The sequence below is a fragment of the Prionailurus viverrinus genome, chromosome D2 (assembly GCF_022837055.1).
Source record: "Prionailurus viverrinus isolate Anna chromosome D2, UM_Priviv_1.0, whole genome shotgun sequence".
NCBI classification, from domain to species: Eukaryota; Metazoa; Chordata; class Mammalia; order Carnivora; family Felidae; genus Prionailurus; species Prionailurus viverrinus.
Window position 1 is genome coordinate 43,526,251 of NC_062571.1, and position 23,111 is coordinate 43,549,361.

General features: G+C 36.4%; 1 protein-coding gene across 7 annotated transcripts in view; it reads left to right on the plus strand.

Moving 5' to 3' along the window:
- Nucleotides 1-23,111, plus strand: part of CCSER2 (coiled-coil serine rich protein 2) — a 196,388-nt gene that overhangs the window by 76,163 nt on the left and 97,114 nt on the right. For all 7 annotated transcript variants that reach the window (XM_047825698.1, XM_047825694.1, XM_047825696.1 and 4 more), the window contains one exon: nucleotides 19,956-20,046. In XM_047825698.1, coding sequence (XP_047681654.1) covers nucleotides 19,956-20,046 — 91 coding nt within the window. The remainder of the gene's footprint in view (nucleotides 1-19,955; nucleotides 20,047-23,111) is intronic.

Genomic DNA, 23,111 nt, shown 5'->3' on the forward strand with positions numbered 1-23,111 from the left:
TGCTGTAAAGTTCAGTGGATTTTGACATGCTTATGTTTTGTGTTCACCATTACAGTATCATAAAGAATACTTTCACCATCCTAAAAATATTCCCTACACTTCATCTATTTATCCCTCTCCCCAGTGAACCACTGGCAAACACTGATGTATCTCTATAGTTTTGCCTTTTTAAGAATGTCATGTAATTGAAATCATACAGTGTATATAGCTTTTTCATACTGGCTTCTTTCATTTAGCAATATGCATTAGAGATTCATCCATGTCTTTTTTGAGACTTGATACCTCATTTTTAATTTATTTTTTATTAAAAAAATTATTTTTTAATGTTGACTTCTTTTTGAGAGAGGGAGACAGAGCATGAGAGGGGGAGGGGCAGAGAGAGAGGAAGACACAATCTGAAGCAGGCTCCAGGCTGAGCTGTCAGCACAGAGCCCAGTGTGGGACTTGAACTCATGGACTGTGAGATCTTGACCTGAGCCGAAGTTGGACGCTTAATCGACTGAGCCACCCAGGCGCCCCAGATACCTCATTTTTTAAATTGATAAATAGTATTACATTGCATGGATTTACCACAGTTTGTTTATCCATCCATTTATCAAAGGAAATCTTGGTTGCTTCCAATTTTGGGTTATTATCAATAAGGCTGCCATAAATATCCACATGCAGGTGTTTCTGTGGACAGATGTCATTGTTGTTATTGTTGTTGTTTTTAATTATTTTGGGAAATACCAAAGAGTGCAGTTGCTTGATCATATGATAAGGTTATGTTTAGCCTTGTAGGAAACTGCCAAACTGTTTTGTAAAGTAACTACAATTTTGCATCCCCACTAGCAGTGAGTGAGAGTTCCAGTTGCTCTTCATTCTCACCAGCAGTTGATATTGTCAGTGTTTTGGATTTTAGGCATTTTAATAGGTGTACAGTGGTATCTCATTGTTGTTTTAAATTTGCGATTCCCTAATGACAAATAATGCTGAACATCTTTTCATATGCTTATTTGTCATCTGTATATCTTGGGTGAAATGTCAGTTTAGATCTGTTGCCCATTTTTTTTAATTGATTTGTTTTCTTGTTGAGTTTTAAGTGTTCTCTGTATATACTGGATATAAATCTTTTATTAGATATGTTTTACAAATATTTTCTCCTAGTCTATGCCTTGTCTTTTCATTCTCTTAAAAGCATCTTTCACAGAGCAGAAGTTTTAATAAATTCCAAATTATCAATGTTTTCTTTCACAGATAATGCTATTCATAGTATAGTTAAAAAAATCATTAAACCCACGGTCATGTAGGTTTTCTACTTTGTTTACTTCAAAAAGTTTTATAGTCTTGTATTTTACATTTTGGTCTATGATCCATTTTGAGTTAATTTTTGTATATACTTGTATTTGTGTTAATTTTTTGCATATAATTTTGTCTAAGAGTTGCAGCACTATTTATTTGTTGAAAAGACTATCCTTTCTATATTGAATTGCCTTTTCTCCTTTGTCAGAATCAGTGGAGTATATTTGTGTTGATCTGCTTCTGAGCTTTGTTCTGTTCTATTGATCTATGTGTCTATTTAGCCAATAATATGCTGTGTTGTTGTTTTCTTGTTTTGTCTTATAGTAAGTCCTGTGTTGTATAACAAAGAATTCAGCTGGCTTTTGTATCTAGTGTGTGCATGAGAACGTCTCCATCTCTGGAATTTCTGAAGTGATGGGAGTGTTTTTGCTCACAGTGACCTTAATAGTTAATGAGATGACTCAGGATGGGGAGAAAGAACAACCAAACCTGTGATTTATAGAGTTGGGGCATTGAGCCATATGATAATAGTCTGACCTCTGGGGAACAGAGGAAGTGGGATGGAGATTGAGTTCAGTATATAGCCAATGATTTGATCAATTGCCTATGTAAGGATACTCCAATAAAATCTCTAGACACTGAATCACAGATGAGCATCCCTGGTTAACAGTACTCTGTGCATATTGCTACTCATCACTATACCAAGGAAGTGACCTATTTTGATTCCACAGAGAGAGAATACAGAAGCTTTGCATTTGGGGTAATCCCAGACCTTGCCCTCTGTATCTGTTCTTTTAGCCGGTCATGATTAATATACTTTTTGCCATAACAAAATTGTAATTGTAAACTATATTGCCCTCCTGAGTTTTGTGAGTTGTTCTAATGAATTATTGAACCCAAGGGAGGGAGTAGCAGGAACCTCTGGATTTGTTTAGGGCCTAGGAGACCCTGAATTTTAGCTGGTGGTATCTGAATTAAGGTCAGTTTTTGGAAGGCTCTACTTTTAACCTTTGGAGTTTGTTTTAACTCTGGATAGTTAGCATGAAAGGTCACTGCAGTTTGTGTCATAAAAAGTGAAATTTGCTATATCAACCCTGACTGACTGCAACAGGTGGTTTGAGAAGAGAAGGGATGAGGGGGCAAAGGGGTAATGAATTTTTAATTTTGGGATTGCTGTATATTCACTCATGATATGAAAGTGCACCTATACTGTGATCCATAAGTAAAAGTATGGAATGGAATTTAGAAGTGTTGGTGGATTCAACTCCCAATGAGATGGCTCACAGGATATATACATGAGAAACCAACTAAATATACAATTCCTTGATTATTGTTATGTGTATAGCTAAAATGAAAGTAATATAGAGTTCTGGAGTGGATTTTGATACTGAGCCAAGCTTAGATTTCAGTCAGTCTGAACTACAACCCAATAGTCTTAAAGCCACCAGCAATGGGAAAGATTATTCTGGGACAACAGAGAGTATTATTATGACCTTTGGTTACCAGGAAGATAGTCCATTTGGAGGGAAGGCAAAACCAAGAAACTTCTGACACCAGGGGTTATAGTGCCAAGGAGTTGTCTCATATTATGAATGTGTACATCATTAGTTTCTTGAAGAACTTTTACTGAAATGGATTGTAAGAGTGACTAATTTAGGGTCAATATCTTTGGTTTTGAATGCTGCAGACTGGAAGAGAGTGTTTGGTTGACACAGAATGCACAGCTCACTATGTAACAGTCACAAATGGCTATATGCAGTGGGAACAGGTAGCCTGGTGGACTGGATAAAAGCTGCTGTAAAGTTTGTTTCCTGAGAGGAGAAAGTATCTTTCTTCTATAAACGTGTAGTGGAAAGCCCCAGATAAAGTGGCTGTATACCTTTTAGCAAGCCATACTGGAGAGGCTTTATGGTCATTGGGATAGTCTCTATGGAATATGCCCCTTAACCAGATCATGATAACTGCTGTGATTAAGGAGGCCCCTTTTATTTTTTTATTTTTCATTTCTTTTTATTTGAGAGAGAGAGAGAGAGAGAGAGAGAGAGAGCGCCAGAGAGAGAAGCAGAGGGAAAGAGAAACAGAATCTGTTTTGTTTTTTTTTTTAATAAAATTTATTGTCAAGTTAGCTAACATACAGTGTATACAGTGTGCTCTTCGCTTTGGGAGTAGATTCCCATGATTCATCGCTTACATGCAACATCCAGTGCTCCTCCCAAGAAGTGCCCTCCTCAGTGCCCATCACCCATTTCCCCCTCCCTCCCACCGCCCTCTCCCCATCTACCCTCAGTTTGTTCTCTGTATTTAAGAGTCTCTTATGGTTTGCCTCTCTCTGTGTTTGAAACTACTTTTCTCCTTTTCTTTCCCCCATGGTCTTCTGTTAAGTTTCTCAGATTTCACATATGAGTGAGAACATATGATATCTCTTTCTCTGACTGACTTATTTCACTTAGCATAATACCCTCCAGTTCCATCCATGTTGTTGTAAATGGCAAGATTTCATTCTTCCTCATTGCCAAGGAGTATTCCATTGTATATATATATACCACATCTTTATCCATTCATCAGTTGATGAACATTTGGGCTCTTTCCATAATTTGGCTATTGTTGATAGCGCTGCTATAAATATTGGGGTACATGTGCCCCTATGCATCAGCACTCCTGTACCCTTTGGATAAATTTCTAGTAGTGCAATTACTAGGTAACAGGGTAATTCTGTTTTTAATTTTTTGAAGAACCTCCACACTGGAGAAAGAGAATCTTTTTTTAATTTTTTTTTAATGTTTATTTATTTTTGTGACAGAGTCAGAGGATGAGCAGGGTAGGGGCAGAGAGAGAGGGAGATGCAGAATCCAAAGCAGGCTCCAGGCTCCGAGTTGTCAGCACAGAGCCTGATGCAGAACTTGAACCTACAAACTGTGAGATCATGACCGGAGCTAAAGTCGGTTGCCTAACCGACTGAGCCACCCAGGTGTCTCTGGAGAAAGAATCTTAAGTTTCATGCTCAGTGTGGAGCCCAGTGCAAGGCTCAGTCCTACCCCCCTGGGATCACAACCTGACCTGAAATCAAGAGTCAGCACACTGAACCAGCTGAGCCACCTAGGTGCCCACGGGGGCCCTTTTAAATGGGTACCCCATGTAACCATGCTGTAAAACCAAGCAACTGTTCAAAAAACTTTGTCATATTTGCTGTTTCAGTTTCCCTTAGAGGTATTAAAGATGTTTAAGAAAAAATAGAATCATTAACAAGATAAAGGAGAAAGAAGGGGAGTGCCTAGGGACTTGTTCTTTCAGGGCTCAATGTTTATTAGAAATGGGATGAATGTATTGAACATTAATGAGGTTGAAGCAGAGGTGTTAATATAGGGCTATTGAAGATTGAGTGTACCAATGGGAGCTAGTGCTGGCTCCACAACCTTACAGGGCCCCTATGACTCCACCCTATTTATCCCAGTTTGGAGGAATTTAAAAGGTGAAAGGCAAAGATGGAAATGAGAAACCTGACCTGGAATCACCTGACACTGTGATCTGGTAGATAAGTCAAAATGAAGATTGAAGAAGGATCAAGGTCTCTTGGCTCTTACTTCTTCCCCTCTGAGGACCTAAGGCATACCTTAACGTATCCCAGTGGTAAAATGGTGACTGGGTGTAAACGAGACCTTTCTGAGACTCCTTACTGCAGGAACCCCCAGGTTTTGGTATCAAAACCTGTTGATGATGTCCTAACTAGGGCTACTTTTAGACTGAGAGAATATAGTTATGTTTATGGATTGATGGGATTAAAATAAAAATTCAGATGAAAACTGGAATGTTTAAATAGGCTTTATGTGAAATGATTGGTTTCCTTTACCTGAATGTTTTATGGAGAATAATATTATGCCTTACCTAGTATTGTAAAACCAGAACTGCTTGGTGATGTCTTAATGTAGGGAATGCAATGGTTGATGGGATTATCTTGTTCTATGAAGGTTTCTGAATAATAATACTACCATAGAAAATATAATTACTAAAAACAGCTTGAGGGTTTTTGTTTCTTTTTTTTTTCTACTTGAAATAGTTTCTCCCTGAATGGTTATTCCATGAACTTGATATATAGTTGGTTTTGTGTGTATCGTTTTACTTTTGATTTTTAGGGATTCATTTAAACATTGTTTGTAATAATAAGATTGGAAACCACCCAAATATCCAAGCAATATCTATATTTCATAAGAATATAATATTACTGAGGCTAAGCAGGGAAAGAAATATGAATATATCTATTATAGTTTAAAAAATTTTTATGTATTTTTTGTTACTCAAATGCTTTTAGAAAAAGTAAGCAAATATGGATATATTCACCTTATGGCTGAATCATTTTACAAACCACTAGCAATGTATGTCTTTAGGTTTTCTATATCCTTGATAACAGTTTTGGTTTTTTCATTTAATTTTCTTTAACCTTAATTTTTTTTTTTTTAAATACAGACATCCTACTAGGTGTTAAGTGATATTTTATTTGGCTTTGATTTACATTTCCCAAATGAATAGTGATGCTGTTCATTTTTCTTGTGCTTCCTGGCTATTTGTATATCTTTTTCAGAGAAATGTCTATTCAGTCCTTTATCCCTTTTTAAAAAATTTTGGTTTGTATTTTCATACATTTTGGATACTAGACACTTATCAGACACATGATTTGCAAACATTTTCTCCTATTCTGTAGGTTGTCTTTCTACTTTGTTGATAATATCCTATGATCCACAATTTTGATGAAGTGCAAATTTAATTTTGATGAAGTCCAATTTATATTTTCTTTCATTATGCTCTTGATGTAGTATCTTGTTTTTAATGTTTATTTTGAGAGAAAGAGAGAGAAAGCACGAGTGGAGAAGGGGCAGAGAGCGAGAGGGAGAGAGAATCCCAAGCAGGCTCCATGCCATCAGCACAGAGCCTGACTTGGAGCTAAGTCTAATGAACCATGAGATCATGATCTGAGCCAAGATCAAGAGTTGGACGTTTAACTGATTGAACCACTCAGGCACCCCTCTTCATGTCATATCTTAAGAATTCATTGCAACATCTAAAGTTATGGAGATTTAACTCTGTGTTTTCCTCTGAAGTTTTATGGTTTTAGTTCTTATGTTTAGATTGTTGATCCATTTAGTTTTTCTCTGCAGTTCTATGGTGTGAAGAAATGGTCCAACTTCATTCTTTTGCATGTGGATATTCAACTCTCTCAGCACCATTTGTTGAAGAGATGATTCTCTCCTTATTGAGTGCATATTGTCACCCTTGTCAAAAATTAGTTGGCCAGAGGTGTATACATTTATTTCTGTTCTCTCAGTTCTGTTCTTTTGATCTGTATCTCTGTCATTTTGTCAGTAACACACTGTTTTGAATACTGTAGTAATCTGTAATTACATGTTTTGAATACTCTATCATAATGATAAGTTTTTTTTTTTTCAAAAAAAAAATTTTTTTTAACGTTTATTTTTGAGAGAGAGAGAGACAGCATGAATGGGGGAGGGGCAGAGAGAGAGGGAGACACAGAATCTGAAGCAGGCTCCAGGCTCCGGGCCATCAGCCCAGAGGCTGATGCGGGGCTCGAACTCACGGACCGTGAGATCGTGACCCGAGCTGAAGTCGGACGCTTAACCAACTGAGCCACCCAGGCGCCCTATGATAAGTTTTGAAATCAGGAAGTATGAGTCTTCCAAACTTGTACTTTTTTAATACTGTTCTGGTATTTGGGACCCTTCACATTTTCATTTGAATTTTAGAATCAGTTTTTCCATTTCTTCAACAAAGACCATTAGAATTTTGAAAGAGATGTCATTGAAAATATAGATTGCTTTGGGTAGTAGCCATCATAACAACATAATTCTTATAATTTATGAGCACAAAATGTCTTTTCATTTATCTAGGTCTTTTTCAGCATGTAAGTCTTTTACCTCCTTGGTTAAATTTATTCTAGGCTTTTTGTTTTTGGATGCCATGCTTAATATTGTTTTCTTAATTTTTTTTTTGGATTGTTCCTTTTGGTGTATAGGAAAAGAAATAACTGATTTTTCAGTGTTGACTTTGTACTCTGCAACTTTGTGAATTTATTATTAGCTCTAGTAATTCGTGGATTCTTTGGGATGATATATGTATCTATGTATCTATGTATATATATGATCATATATGTATATATGTATATACATATATGTATATATATATGATCATGTATAAATAAAATCGTTATCCTTGAAAAGAGATAGTTTTACTTCTCTTCCAATTCAGATGCCTTTTTATTTAATTTTCTTGGATAATTGTTGACTAGCATTGGTGAAAGCATGCATCCTTGTATTGCTTCTGATTTTAGGGAAAAAACTTTTCAGTCTTTCACTATTGAGTATGTTAAGTATGTGTTTTTTCCTTTTTTTTTTTATATATGCCTTTTATAATGTTGAGAAAGTTCCATTACATTTCCATATTTCTGAATGTTTTTGTTATGAAAGAATGATCAGTTTTGTTGAATATTATTTCTGTATTAATTGAAGTGATGTGTTTTTTTTCTTCTATTAATGTGGTGTATTACATTGATTTTCATATGTGGAACTGTGCTTATATTCCTAGGGTAAATCCCAGTTATATAATCCTTTTGATATGCTGATTGGTTGAATTTATTAGTATATATTCTAGTACATGTGGATATTTTTATATCCATAGTGCAAGGATATTTGAATTTTTTTTTCTTGTAGTGTTTTTGTCTGGCATTTATATCAGGGTATTATATATATATAAATATTATTATATTATTAAATATTATATATTATATAAAATATATTATAAATATATTAAATTATAAATATATAATTATTTTATTATATATTAAATTATAAATAAGTAATATTAAATATAAAGAATAAATATATATTATATGCAATATAATATATAATATAAATATATAATATATATATATTAATGTTTATTTTTGAGAGAGAGAGACAGAGCACAAACAGGGGAGGGGCAGAGGGAGAGGGAGACACAGAATCCAAAGCAGGGTCTAGGCTCTGAGCTGTCAGCACAGACCCCAACGAGGTGCTTGAACTTGTGAACTGCAAGATCATGACCTGAGTGGAAGTCGACCCTCAACTGACCAAGCCACCCAGGCACTCCTACTTTTTGAAATTAATTGATTTTTTTTGAAGTATACATTTTTGATTCTCTTCTAATTTTTAAAATGTGTGTATCTGGGAAAGGACCCAAGTAAATAAGATCATGAATGAAAGAGGAGAGATCACAATGAACACCACAGAAATACAAACAATAAGAGAATTATGAGCAATTATATGCCAACAGATTGGGCAATCTGGAAGAAATGGATAAATTCCTAGAAACATATTGAACTACCAAAACTGAAACAGGATGAAATAGAAAATTTGGACAGACCCATAACCAGTAAAGAAATTGAATCAATATTTAAAAATCACCCAACAAACGAGTCCAGGGCTGGATGGCTTCCCAGGGGAATTCTACCAAACATTTAAAGAAGAGTTAATACTTAGTCTTTTGAAGCTGTTCCAAAAAATAGAAATGGAAGGAAGACTTCCAAACTCATTCTACAAGTCCAGCATTACCTTGATTCCAAAACCAGACAAAGACCCCACTAAAAAGAATTACAGACCAACTTCCCTGATGCACATGGATGCAGAAATGTGTATATCTAAAATATTTCTTTGGTTACCTAGGAATTATAATGAAAATCCTAAGTTTATAACAATCTAGTTTGAATTGATACAAATTTAGCTTCAATAGTATATAAAAACTCAGCTCCTATATAATTTTGTTCCCTTTTTATTTATGTTATTGTCACAGGTTATATCTTAATACAGAAAACATATCTGAAAAAATAATGGCCAAAAACTTCTCAAATTTAAAAAAAGACAAGAATTTACACTCTGAGGAAGCAAATTGAATTACAAAAAGAATAAAAGCAGATAGCACACCAAGGCACATTATATTCAATTTGTCAAAAGACAAAGACAAAGTTAAAATCTGTAAAGCACCTTGCATTATATGCAAGAAATCCACAGTAAAATTAAGTGTCAAGTTATCACCACAAAGCATGGAGGGCAGAAGCCAATGGGATAACATTTTGAAAGTGCTGAAAGAAAACTCAAACAAGAATTCTCATCCAAGAAACTATCTTCTTTTTAAAGAAGAATAATATTCCATTATATTATGTATATACCACATTTATTCACTCATTTTTTGATGGACATTTGGATTCTTCCATCTCATGACTGTCGGAAATAATACAGCAGTTGATGTGGATGTATACATATCTCTTTGAGATCCTGCTTTTACTTATTGTAGATATATACCCAGGAGTTTTAGTGAATTTTTCATTTAAGTTACACTTTAACTTCAGAATTGTTGTCTTTTGTCTCTTCACTGATGTTCTCTTGGTTACATATACTTTGCCTATGGTTTTTTTGAGTTCTTTGATCATATTGAAGACTTTGTTTTTAAGTCTGTCAATAGACAAAGTTCAGTCAGTCCTTGGTCTTCTTCAGGGATCATTTCTGTTCATTTTTTTTCTATGAATGGATGATACTTTTTTGCATGACTCCAAGTTTTCGTTGAAAACTGGGCATTTTGAATATTTTAATGTGACAACACTGGAAATCATATTCTTCACCTTCTTTAGGGTTGTTTTGCTACTCGCTTTGTTTGCTTTTTAAGTAACTTTTCTAAACTATTTTTGTAAAATCTCTCTTGTCATGCTTGATCTAAGAAGTTTGTGTTACTTTAATCTGTGTTTATTTAGTGTTTTATGCAGACATTTCCTTGAATGCCAGAAACAAAAAAAGGAAAGAAAGACAAAAGGAGGAGAGAAGGAGAGTAAGACAGAACAGGAGGAGGAAGGGAGGCAGAAAAAAAATAACTCAAAGCAGGAAAATAAAAATCTCAAAGTCAAGGGGCACCTGGGTGGCTCAGTCGGTTAAGCATCCGACTTCAGCTCAGGTCACGATCTTGCGGTCCGTGAGTTCGAGCCCCACGTCGGGCTCTGTGCTGGCAGCTCCGAGCCTGGAGCCTGCTTCCGATTCTGTGTCTCCCTCTCTCTCTGCCCCTCCCCCATTCATGCTCTGTCTCTCTCTGTCTCAAAAATAAATAAAAACATTAAAAAAAAATTTAAAAAAACTCAAAGTCAAAATTAAAAAAAAAAACCCTCCTTTTCTTTCATCTTTGCCCTCTGGTTCTTTGTTGGGGTACTTCTTCAGTGCTTAGGCTGACCTTTTATAACTCTGCCTTAACCTTCACTTACTACTTTTTCAAGCCTAGAGATCAGCTGGAGTTGAAAGCTTTGGGTCCTCTTAGGTCTTTACTGAGAATGTATCCTGCCCTGGGCTATTTTGGAGCTTTCTAAATTCCCCATTATTCTTGGCACCTTTGGATTGTCTAATTTCCCAAGGATACACTCTCCCCAGTCTTCCTCTCAGTCTTTCAGTATTCAATTATATGTATCAACAATAATATTTTGCTCCAGGGTGATTATGGATTGTTTGCCTTACAGTAGTTTTGAGAAATGCCCATTGTTTTTCTACCCTGTGTGAATTCCAAGTTAAGCAAAACAAAGACAAGCACTTTGTGTCAGACATTCAGGTAACCCCAGACAGGTTAGAACAAAGAAACACAATTTTTTGTGAATAAGGTCTCCACTAAGCTCCTTGGAAACAGGGACCAAGGTCCTAAAATGGGAAAAAGGTCTGCTGTCTTAAGATATGAAGTCAAGCTGGGGAGGGGCATATTGGAAAGGCCAGTCTCATTGATAACTGGAATGCAGAACCTTAGAGCAACTCTGGGACATGGTTTAGAAGTTTCTTAAGAAGTCAATCATGTACTTACTATGTCCACCCAGCAATCCTACTCTTGCCTATTTACCCTAGAGAGAGGAAAGTTTATATTCATACTAAAACCTATACATGAATGTTCATAATAGTTTTTTTCATAATAGCTAAAAACTGGAAAAAAAATGTCCTTCAATGAGTAAATGGATACACAAACTGGTACATCCATGCAATGGATAACTACTCAGCCATAAAAAGTAATGAATTACTGATATATTCATAGCTTAGGTGAATCTTGAAGGCATTTTGTTGAGTAAAAGAAGCCGGTCTGAAAGGGTTGCATATGGAGGCGCCTGGGTGGCTCTGTTGGTTAAGCGTCCAGGTTCAGCTCAGGTCATGATGTCATAGATCGTGGGTTCAAGCTTCGCGTCAGGCTCTGTGCTGACAGCTCGGAGCCTGGGGCTTGCTTCAGATTCTGTGTCTCCCTCTCTCTCTCTGCTCCTCCCCTGCTTGTGCTCTGTCTCTCTCTCAAAAATAAATAAACTTTGAAAAGGTTACATACGGTGTGATTCCATTTATATGACATTCTTGAAAGACAAATCTGTAGTGTTGGAGAACAGATCATTGTTTGTCAGGTGTTATGGGTAGGAGGAGGGTGTAACTGTGATCGGACGGGAGATTTTCATGTGAAGACACTGTTCTGTGTCCTGGTTGTATTGGTGTTTATATGTGTTTTAAAATTCATAAACTATATACAATAAGAAAAAATTAATTTTACTGCATTATATTTACAATAGACAGTAATGGTGCTATTCATTTGTCAAAAACTTGGAGGCTTTCTTTAATTTCTTAGTGAAGGAGGAACTCATGGAAAGAAGAACTGGCCCACTGTCTCATAGCTTGCTCTATTTGAATGGAAAAGTATTCTCAGAGTCAAGGAAATTGTATGATGATTTTGCTAATATGTACTCAGAGTTTTAATTCCAATGAGGCTTGTGGGAAGCCTCTAGGAGCCAGAGTATACAGATTCAGGTTCTCATTGTCATACTCCCAGCTTATAGTTGTACTAGATGATCTCCCAAGTAAAATAGGTATATGTGGATGTTGGCTCTAAAGAAGTACGCGCTTGCCAGTTAGAGGAGCCTGGCATAACAAACATGGGAACAAAAACTCTTTCCCACATTAACTAGTCTCCATGTTACATGGTTTTCTTTCTTTGTATAATAATGTAGTTCCTAACCTGTGCAGATGACAGATATCTAAGCTGGTGAAGAAAATTGCAATAGATTTAAGTTTTTTTCTTCCTCTCTTTGCTGAGATCCTTACTGAAAAGTCTTAATAATATCTTCGATATAATTCTGAGAAACATAGTCCTCTTATAAAGATGAATAGGGGAAAATTGTCTGAGTTTGCTGTTAGAATCCAATCTTTGACTCTGTACTATCTCTTTTGTCAAACTCCTTATTCAACATCCTTCATTTGTCATCTGTGTGGTGGTGACTCCTTCACCTCAAATCTCTTTACCCCACTTCACCTCAAATCTCTTTACCCCACTCCACACTCATATATTGTCATTTACTGAACAATGTCTTCTTAGTGCCCTTTACCCATTTAGCCCATCCCCCCTCCAGCAACTCTCTGTTTGTTCTCTGTATTTAAGAGTCTCTTACGTTTTGTCCCCGTCCTTGTTTTTATATTATTTTTGCTTCCCTTCCCTTGTGTTCATCTGTTTTGTATCTTAAATTTCTCATATGAGTGTAGTCATATGATATTTGTCTTTCTCTGACTAATTTTGCTTAGCATAATACCCTCCAGTTTCATCCACATAGTTGCAAATGGCAAGATTTCATTCTTTTGATTGCTGAGTAATTCTCCATTGTATATATACATATCACATTTTCTTTATCCATTCATCTGTCAATGGACATTTGGGCTCTTTCCATACTTTGGCTATTGTTGATAGTGCTGCTGTAAACATTGGAGTGTATGTGCCCCTTCAAAACAGTACACCTATATCCCTTGGATAGATACTTAGTAGTGCAATTGCTGGGTCATAGGGTAGTTCTATTTTTAATTTTTTGAGGAACCTCCATACTGTTTTCCAGAGTGACTGCACCAGTTTGCATTCCCACCAGCAGTGCAAAAGTGAACCTCTTTCTCTGCATCCTTGCCAACATCTGTTGTTGCCTAAGTTGTTAATGTTAGCCACTCTGACAGATGTGAGGTGGTATCTCATTGCGGTTTTGATTTGTATTTCCTTGATGATGAGTGATGTGGAGCATTTTTTCATGTGCCAGTTGGCCATCTCGATGTCTTCTTTGGAGAAGTGTCTATTCATGTCTTTTGCCCATTTCTTTACTGGATTATTTGGTTTTTTGGGTGTTGAGTTTGATAAATTCTTTATAGATTTTGGATACTAACCCTTTGGTAAGTCATTTGCACATATCTTCTCCCATTCCGTTGGTTGCCTTTTAGTTTTGCTGATTGTTTCCTTGCTGTGCTGAAGCTTTTTATTTTGATGAGGTCCCAATAGTTCTTTTTTGCTTTTGTTTCCCTTGCCTCCAGAGACATGTTGAGTAAGAAGTTGCTGCAGCCAAGATCAAAGAGGTTTTTGTCTGCTTTCTCCTCCAAGGATTTTGATGGCTTCCTGTCTTACATTTAGGTCTTTGATCCATTTGGAGTTTATTTTTGTGTATGGTGTAAAAAAGTGGTCCAGGTTCATTCTTCTGCATGTCACTGTCCAGTTTTCCCAGCACCGTTTGCTGAAGAGACTGTCTTTATTCCATTGGATATTTTTTCTTGCTTTATCAAAGATTAGTTGACCATACATTTGTGGGTCCATTTCTGGGTTCTCTATTCTGTTACATTGATCTGAGTGTCTGGTTTTGTGCCAAAAACTGGTTTTTCTTTCCTACTTAAGTCCATTTTGTACACAGCAGCCAGAATAATATTTCTTTAGTGCAGATCTCAATTTACCACTTGAGAAAACTTATCAGTCATTGACATAAAGTCCAAGCTCCTTAATATAGCCTAAATAGTGGTTCATGATATAGATCTTCTCTGTATTTTCCCTTTATACTCTGTGTTTGCATGTTGTCTTAGTCACCTAAGACTACTATAACAAAATACAGTAGACTGAATGGCTTAAATAAATTTCACATTTTTGGAGGCTAGAAGTTCAAGATCATGGTGTTAGGAAATTCATTCCCTGGTGAAGACCCTCATCCTGGCATGCAGACAACCACCTTACTATATCCTCAACATGGCAGGGAGAGAGAGTGTGTATGCTCTGGTCTCTTTCTCTTCTTATAATGACACTTATCCCATTGTGGGAGTTCCTACCATCCTGACTCTGTCTAAACCTAATTACCTCCTGAAGGCCCTACCTCCAAATACCTTCATATTGTGAGTTAGGGCTTCAACATAAGAATTTTGGGAAAGTACAAACATTCAGTCCATAACAAGTATTAGCAAACTACTTGCAGTTATTTACATTGAGCATGTCAGTAAACTGTGTCATGTTAGCCACATTTGACCAACTACCTTGTTTTTCAGAGCCTGCAAAATAAGAATGTTTTTTACATTTCAGGTGGTCACACTTTAGTTATCTAAGTACCTACATAATATACCAATTTTGTCTGTGGGCCTGCAAAATCTAAGGTGTTTACTTTTTGTCTTTTTTTTTTTTTAATGTTTATTTGTTTTTGAGAAAGAGAGAGAGACAGACAGATGGAGACAGAGCATAAGTTGGGAGGGGCAAAGAGAAATGGAGACACAGAATCCAAAGCAGGCTCCAGGCTCTGAGCTATCAGCATAGAGCCCAATGTGGGGTTTGAACCCATGAGCTGTGAGATCATGACCTGAGCCAAAGTTGACTGCTCAACTGACTGAGCCACTCAGGCGCCCCTACTTTTTGTCTTTTAAAAACAAATTTGCTAACACCTAGAATAGATTATGCTTTTTTGCTTCTGTGCTCTTAGCATACTGTTTATACAGAAGATATTCTCTTTCATGTTCTAGAGGCCATATTTGTTTGTTCTTTGGATTTTTGTGACTTGACTTTGTTTTAGGTTGTCTCTGACATGCCAAGTCTTAGATATCCATCCATTGTGCTTTCAAGGTACTTGAGCCATTACCATGTGTAAAGGAACTGTCTGTTTGAGGGAAAACAAGTAGCCTTGGAGGGCTGTTGTGACTTTGTTAAATTGACATTTTATATGTAGAGCCCTGGGGTGTTGGATGGTGAACCCCAGTTCAATTAAAGACCACAAGGGAAATTGAAATAGAGAAGTTTATTATTAACAAGTTCTGGAGAAGTACTCGGCATGTCTGAAAGGGCCATACAAATGCAGACCGGGAGAGTCACAGGACCTGGGGTGTGTGACTTTATTAAGTTCAATGGCTAGAATGCTTTGGGATTCTTAAGCTAAGGCAGGATTGGTCAATTCAAACCAGAATTTTGGTAAGCCCTGCGATGGGCTATCTAAGAGGTGCCCAAAGAAAAGGCCCTGGGAGGTGGGGTGATTGTTGCTCATGAGGGCTATTGGGGAAGTCATATCAAGAACTTATATTTGCTTTTGACACTGGGGCTGTTTTCTAGGGCATGCACTCATGGGAGGGTTAGTTTCAATTCAAGGCCCCTGCTGGTCCCTTGGCTATACAAAATAGATACTGAGCAGTGATATCATAGTGTAGTTTAGCATGGGTATATCATGTGCCTGGAGTTGTGCCTTGCATATATTGTTTTTATATGTATTATTGAGAGTGTGTCTTGTATTTGCTATGTGGAGGGCAGGGTCAATTTACCTCCTCCAACATTTGTTTAGATGTCAAGACTGATGAGGCCACAGGTGCACTAAGAGGGTGTGAAAAGATTTATTACTCACATAATGAGACTTTCTGGGGAGAGCAGGGCCCGCACCCAAAGTGGTCTGGAATAGTTTGAGTGAAGGTAAGAGGGGCAGGCAGCCCTGGTTTTTATTATGGTTAGGGAATGGGCCAGATTAATGGGTTCCCACACTCAGGCTAGGTTTCTGTGGTTTGAACTTCTCTGCTAATGCCGAGAGGTAGACATTTTCCAACATGAAGTTATGCATATTATATAAAAGCTTACTACAGAAAAATAAAAAACATAAAGCATAAGTAACTACATATTATCTCACATAATGGAAAAGGATAACAGTACTTTGGCTTATTACCATCCTGAAGTTTAAATGTATTTTTTAGCATTATAGATGGAGTCACATTACACATATGTAATCTTCTTCCCCCCACCCCATTCACATAGGAATAGATACTCACATGTGAATAGATAAATTTGTGAAACATTATATGCAGTTTTTTATTGGTGAGTGTTGACTTTGGGGCATAAATATGGATGGTTTTTCCTCCCTCTCTTCCTCCCTGTAACTATTGATAACTGATTCTGCTTCCTTTCCATTGGGTTTTCTTAGTACCTTCTCAGAGTGATATCATAATTGTTCCATCACTTTTATATTCATTAGAGCAGGCTCATTCTTACTCTTTAAGACTAATTTTTTTAAACCTTTCATTGTAAAATGAAACCTACAGAGAACCCCACAAAACAAATGTAGGGTTTAGTTAAAACGTTGAACATCTTTTGGGCAGCGGTCAGTAGTGGCAGTGCTGCTTTTGCTGATTGATATGTCTCAGCAAGGGCTGCTCTGGACTTAGAAAATGAGGTTCTATTGCCTTTGAATCGCTGCTGTGTCCTTCATTACCAGATCTGGCTGAAGGCACCCCACCTCATTTTGTTTCACATGTACTCGTACATATACAAACAGCCAAATGTTTTTTTATAGAGGATGTGATTTTTTTTTAGTAAAATTACATAAGTCAATACTTATTGCAGAAAATGAGAAATTACAGGTACTCTAACAAAGAGAAACAGAAAGAAAAGAAAAACTCCATAACCAATGTTTTGGTTTCCTTTCAACTTTTTTCTTTGCATACTATACAGTGGGTTTTTCCCCATAAAATGGATAATTCTGTACATGCTGTTGTAGAGACCTAGTTTTTTTTTTTTAGTTAACATCTAGGCCTTTTCAGTGGAAAAAATGTATTTTTTCATTTAAGATGAAAAACATTTTGTGTTTACACCAATCCTTTGCACTTACATTTAGGAACATAGAGTTTTTATTAAATTTCCATGTTTTTTTTTATCTTTTTAAGTTTATTTATATATCTTGAGAGAGAGAGAGAGAGAGAGCAAGCAAGGGTGGGGCAAAAAGAGAGGGAGGGAGAATCCCAAGCACTGACATTGCAGTGCCCAGTGTGGGACTCCCAACTCACAAACCAAGAGATCATGACCTGAGCTGAAATCAAGAGTTGGATGCTTAACCGACTGAGAATCCACTTTTCAACAAACACCAATATAGCTATTTTCATTTATATCCATGTATTCATAATCATCTCAGAATAATAACACCACTACTACCAACCATAATATAATTACTGAAAATAGTTGGAGAATTTTTCCTCACTTGAAATAGTTTCTCTCTGAATGTAATACTATCAACTTGATACACCGATAGACTCATTCATTTTAATTTACTTTTGTTTTATAAGGATTCATTGAAATATTATTTGTAAGAGCAAAAGATTGGAAACAACACAGTCTGTTTTTTCCCCAATTGACATCTTTTCATGTCTATAAATACATTTACATTATTATTATTTTTTTTTAATGTTTATTTTTGACAGAAAGAGAGAGAGAGACTGAGCGTGAGTGGGGGGAGGGCAGAGAGAGAGGGAGATACAGAATCCAAAGCAGCTCCTGACACTGAGCTGTCAGCACGGAGCATGACGCTGGGCTCGAACCCATGGACCATGAGATCATGACCTGAGCTGAAGTCAGATGCTTAACCGACTGAGCCACCCAGACTCCCCTTTTCATTATTCTTTTGGAAGAAAACATAATATTCTGTTGTATAACTGTATCATACTTTGTGTTTAGCTATTTTTCCATTCTTGGACGTTTCTCTTTTTTTTGCCTTTCTGAATAATGCTGCAATAGCCATACTTACACATACATTTTCTGCATTTGTCTATTGCTGGGTGATAAATTCTTAAAAAGGAAAAATTTGCCTTTTTAAAAAAGGTTTTAGCTAGGGACACCTGGGTGGCCCAGTCAGTGAACCGTCTGACTTCGGCTCAGGTTATGATCTCACAGTTCGTAGGTTAGAGGTCCCACATCGATCTCTCTGCTGTCAGCATAGAGCCTGTTTTAGATCTTCTCTCTCCCTCTCTCTCCACCCTACCCCCTTTCACACAATCTCTCTCAAAATAAATAAATAAACATTTTTTAAAAAAAGGTTTTAGCTAAATTTTGACAAATTGCTTCCAGAAAGTTTATGAATCGAATCCCATCTGGAGTATTAATGAGTACTAGATTCTTTTCAATTGTGGTAAATCACCATTGGTATTAGCATTCTTTCCTACATTATATTTATTGGCTGTTTATTTTCTATTTTGTGAATTGACTATTATGGCCTTTGTCAGTTTCTTTCCATGTCCAACATTTTAATTTTTTTTTATTTATTTATTTGTTTATTTATTTATTTTTAGTTTTTATTTTTTGACTTTTAAGAAGACTTAAATACTAAGGACAGCAGTTAGTTCGTGATGGAAATAGGTTCTGTGAAATATCCCTTTTTCTGTCAAGGTTAAATAATTATCCAGAGGTGGTTTTGTTTGTTTGTTTGTTTGTTTGTTTCTACTTTTTTAGTAACAATTATTCCATTTGCTTTTAGTTCTCAGTATATCTTGGAAGAAAGGCCAACAACACAAAATTGGAAAGATTTGGATGGAATACGTGACATAGGGAACAAATGCTAATTTTGTTTATACCATCTGTAATAAAATATACATCCCCATTCTATAAGAACTTTTCAAGTCCATAATCTCTAAGTTTTTTAAAATTCTGTAGATTTTTAATCTTTTTATTTATTTATACTAACAAAAGTTCTTACAGTATTGAATCAATTCTTGGATTGGAAGGATCTGCTACTGGGTTACAGGTCAAACTGAGTTCCTAACTTTAAACTTTATTTCCTAAACTAGACTTCAGAATAAGAGTCCTTGAAAGCAAAACATTACTTTTTTCAGGATAGGTGATAGCTAGCAAGGTTGCACATAGAACCCAGGAGTGGTTGCTTATACCAATTTGACTGGTCCAGTCCTATTAGTCTTTTATAGAAAAAGAACAAATTAAGGCAAACTGAGGAGATAGTGGTGCCAAAGGTAGTAGTAGGTGGGTTTGGCACAAGAAAGGAAACGGAATGATCATGTTGTTAAAGGCTTTCATTATTTTACATCAGTGGTCCAATTCCTAGATATAATAAAACATAACCTTGCACACCAAATATGAATAACATTTGGAAGATTCTTTACCATCTTTGATTATTCATGTTATCAGGGAAATTGGTAAAAGCACGGACTCAGGAAATAGACCTTCTGTGTTTGCATCCTGTTTTGGCTTTGTGCATTTATTTCCTGTAATTGTACTAGTCACTAAATCATAAGGTTATTTTGAAGATTAAATAAATGAATTAATATTTGTAAAGTACTTAGAACAATATCTTGCAGATAGTGAGCATTGTGTAAGTGTTAAAAAATAAATTAAAAAAATTATTGGTGGGAGGAAGAGTAAGAGAAGGATATTACAAATAGCTTCACAAGTAAACCAATTAAATCTTTTTTATTAGATTTTATTTAAAAAATTTATTTTTACAACACAAACACTGAGTAAATTCAGACTATCAGAGAGTGTTGTTTCCCAAACTGATGATGACATACTATTTTTTGAGCTAGGTTATAGCATTTTTTTATTGCTTTTATTCACAGGATATTCTGAATAATCTTGAATCATGTGACCTTGAGGATGATGACCTTATGCTTGATGTGGATCTGCCTGAGGATGCACCTCTTGAAAATGGTAAGTAGGAACAATATTCAACTTCCAGAGGCATATGTAGTTGAGCTGCTTCACTTTGGCCAATTTAATATTTGTTATATATGGACTTCCTAATCCCAATGTAGGAAGACTTTTCAGACTGAGAATCATTCTTAAGTGATGTTAAATAGATTAATTTGCAAACTTATTTTATTCTTTGAAACCTGATTTTGTACATCTTAGATACAATTCTGTATGATCCAATAAAATTGTATGTATATACCATGAACTAAGTGGTAGATAGGATTTGTCCTTTTTTTCCTTGTGTACATATCTAGCTTTTTTCCCTTTAATTTCATTTTAATTTTAAGAAGAAATACATTTAGAGAAACAGATATCATTTGCCTTGTGAAATAGCGGTAAAACTCATTAAGTTGGTAAATATTTTTAAAACATCAATTCTGAAAATTTTAGAAAGATTAATTGTGGGCAAATGGTGACCTTCCAGATGAATCATTCCACCTTTTTTACTCTCAAATCTACACTCTTCCTCTCTGGATCCCAACTGCTAATGTGGGGATTTAGACAATCCATATGCAAGAGAGGCCTGGGTACTCTTGCTCCCACTGACTTAATATCTTAGGATTTTCTATCTTAAGGTCTGATCTAGAATCAGAGATGAGCCTAAGAAAGCTCCTGGGGCAAGGGTTGAAATGGGAATACTCCTTCTGGATGGAGGAATGGCTCCAGAAGATCTGTGGATTCCCTGTCAGTCAACATTTGCACAGTCTCTCAGGCCTCCCAGAGGCCAGAGATGAACCAAACATGGTGGTGAAGTCCTTTTTATATGTGATGCTAGAAAAGTACAGGGATATGGTGCTATTGAGGGCACTAGGAGCTCACAGTTGTCACATTGTTCAGACTCCACCCCCCCCCCCAAGGTTCCCAGGATGTTGTGTAACAATCTCAGAATTTTGGTGACTTTCAAAATAAACATTTGTTTTCCTTATTCATGGATTAGCTGGGACAGCTCAGACTGTGGGACTGAGTTCGTGTCTACTCCTTGTTTCTTCAAGACCGGGATTACCTGGAGCAGGTTGCTCTCGTGGCACATGGCAGAAGGACAACAGGCCGAGCAGAAATGTGCATGTAATATCTCTTAGGGTCTTGACAAACCATTGAAAATTATGGGGGAGAACCGAGACAATGATCCAGGAGATTTCATGTGAAGTTTTAAAGGCTTGTTGTGAGGAGTGAGTGATATACTTCCTTGGAATAAATCACATCCTAGATAATGCATTTTTTGACAGAATTTTAACAACTTTTCTTTGAAAACTTTATATCCTCTCTGAGCTAAAGGAATCAGTCTTAGAGCCTCCTTAATCTTTAGAGGACAACAAAGTTATCTTCATATTAGGTAAAATTAGAATCACAGGGAAATTTAAAGTCTTTGAGATCTTGGGTTGGGGACTTGTGAAAAGTAGGAGGGAACTTCTGAGGTATAACATCTCATATTGTAGATTTTCTAGGAGATGGCAAACAGGTATTGACTGTTTTGAGCTAACGGAACACTGAAGAAACAGAATATAGGTCTAAAATATGTAGCCTTCAAAGGCACTAAACATAAAATAGTATTCCATTTGGTACTCCTAGGTATTAAGGAATGACTGTTCTCTTTATAGTTCTGAGTTCCTGGATGACTATACCCACCCACCTGAGTTTTTTTGATTGGGAAGAGGATAGGAATGTTATATAAGGACTGGTATAAGGTATAAAGGAGTCTTCTAATATACTTTTGACTATTGATTTTTATTCCCTTTAGCTTCTGGGTTTTGTGGCTGTTATGCAGATTTAGGTGTATGAATTTGCATGTATGAATGGGTAACTGAAGCCTGGTGAGTTCAGCATCGCTAATTCTGCCAGTATCAGTGGAATTTTTACCAACAAAAAGACTGAGACCTTGTTGAGATCTTTACTTTGGGTTTGATTTTGGACACAAGCTTGCTATTACTGTATTATGAATAAGGGATCTTCTGGGATTTCAAGGAAGAGGCCATGAGGAGAATATTTATCTGGCAATTACACTTGTGTAGTAAATCATGACCTATTAGGTGTCATATGTGATAACACAGAGGAGGAAGAATGCTTGTTGGTCCAGTGTTTCTTGGATAGTTATGGGCTAGGATTTGGGACCTGAGAGGTATTGGAAATATCCACACCTGAGTTTTTTGGTGACATTGAGGGAGAGATGATATAACAATAGTAGGGTTTAAGGTTGATATTGTAGTGCCTGTAGCAATAAAACATCTGCAAGATTTTCTTTTAATATTTAGAGAAAATTATCTTTTGAGTTCAAGGGTAAAACTGGAAATTGGGTACTTGATTTTCCCTTCAGAACACTTTGATTAATCACCCATTTTATTTTTCCTCTTTTATTTCTTAGGTGATGCAGGATACTTGTTTTTCCAATGCCCTGCTGTTAATAGTATCTATAAGTGGACTAAGAGACTTCTTCCTCTAGTGTTTAGTTGGCTGTGGTGGAAGCATCTAGTTGTTATATATGAAGGACATAATTTTATTCTGAGTCTTATTCTGCTTTTTTCCAGGGCTCTTTCTAAGCATTAGACGCCTGGCAATGAGGCTATACTTATCCTATCTCTGCCTTTTTTTCACAGAAAGTAAGAAGAGAGACTGGGTTATATCTCTTTCAGAAACTATCTCCAAATGCTATCTAAAGGTGTTAGTCTGTTCTTGAAGTCGGCAGTGGATTTATCCTTTATTTCCTTACAGAATTGAATCAGAGCCCAATCTGTGTTCACAGAGAAGACTTTGTTGACAGCCTCTGCAAGGCCTCTTGTAACCTCTTCTGGTTTTCTGTGTACTTGATGGAGTTCAGTTACACAGTACCCCAAAATATGGCACCTTGGCATACTGAACATTTTAAGCCCAATGAGTTTGAGTAAATGGCAGAGGCAAGGAAGTCCCTCTCCCCATTTCTGCCCCTCATCCTCCTTCCCTGAAACAGGTCATAAAACCTTCATGTGAGAGGTGCTCCCCTGTACCAGAGAAAAGGCACCATTCTTAATTCTAGGGATGCCAAGAAGAAT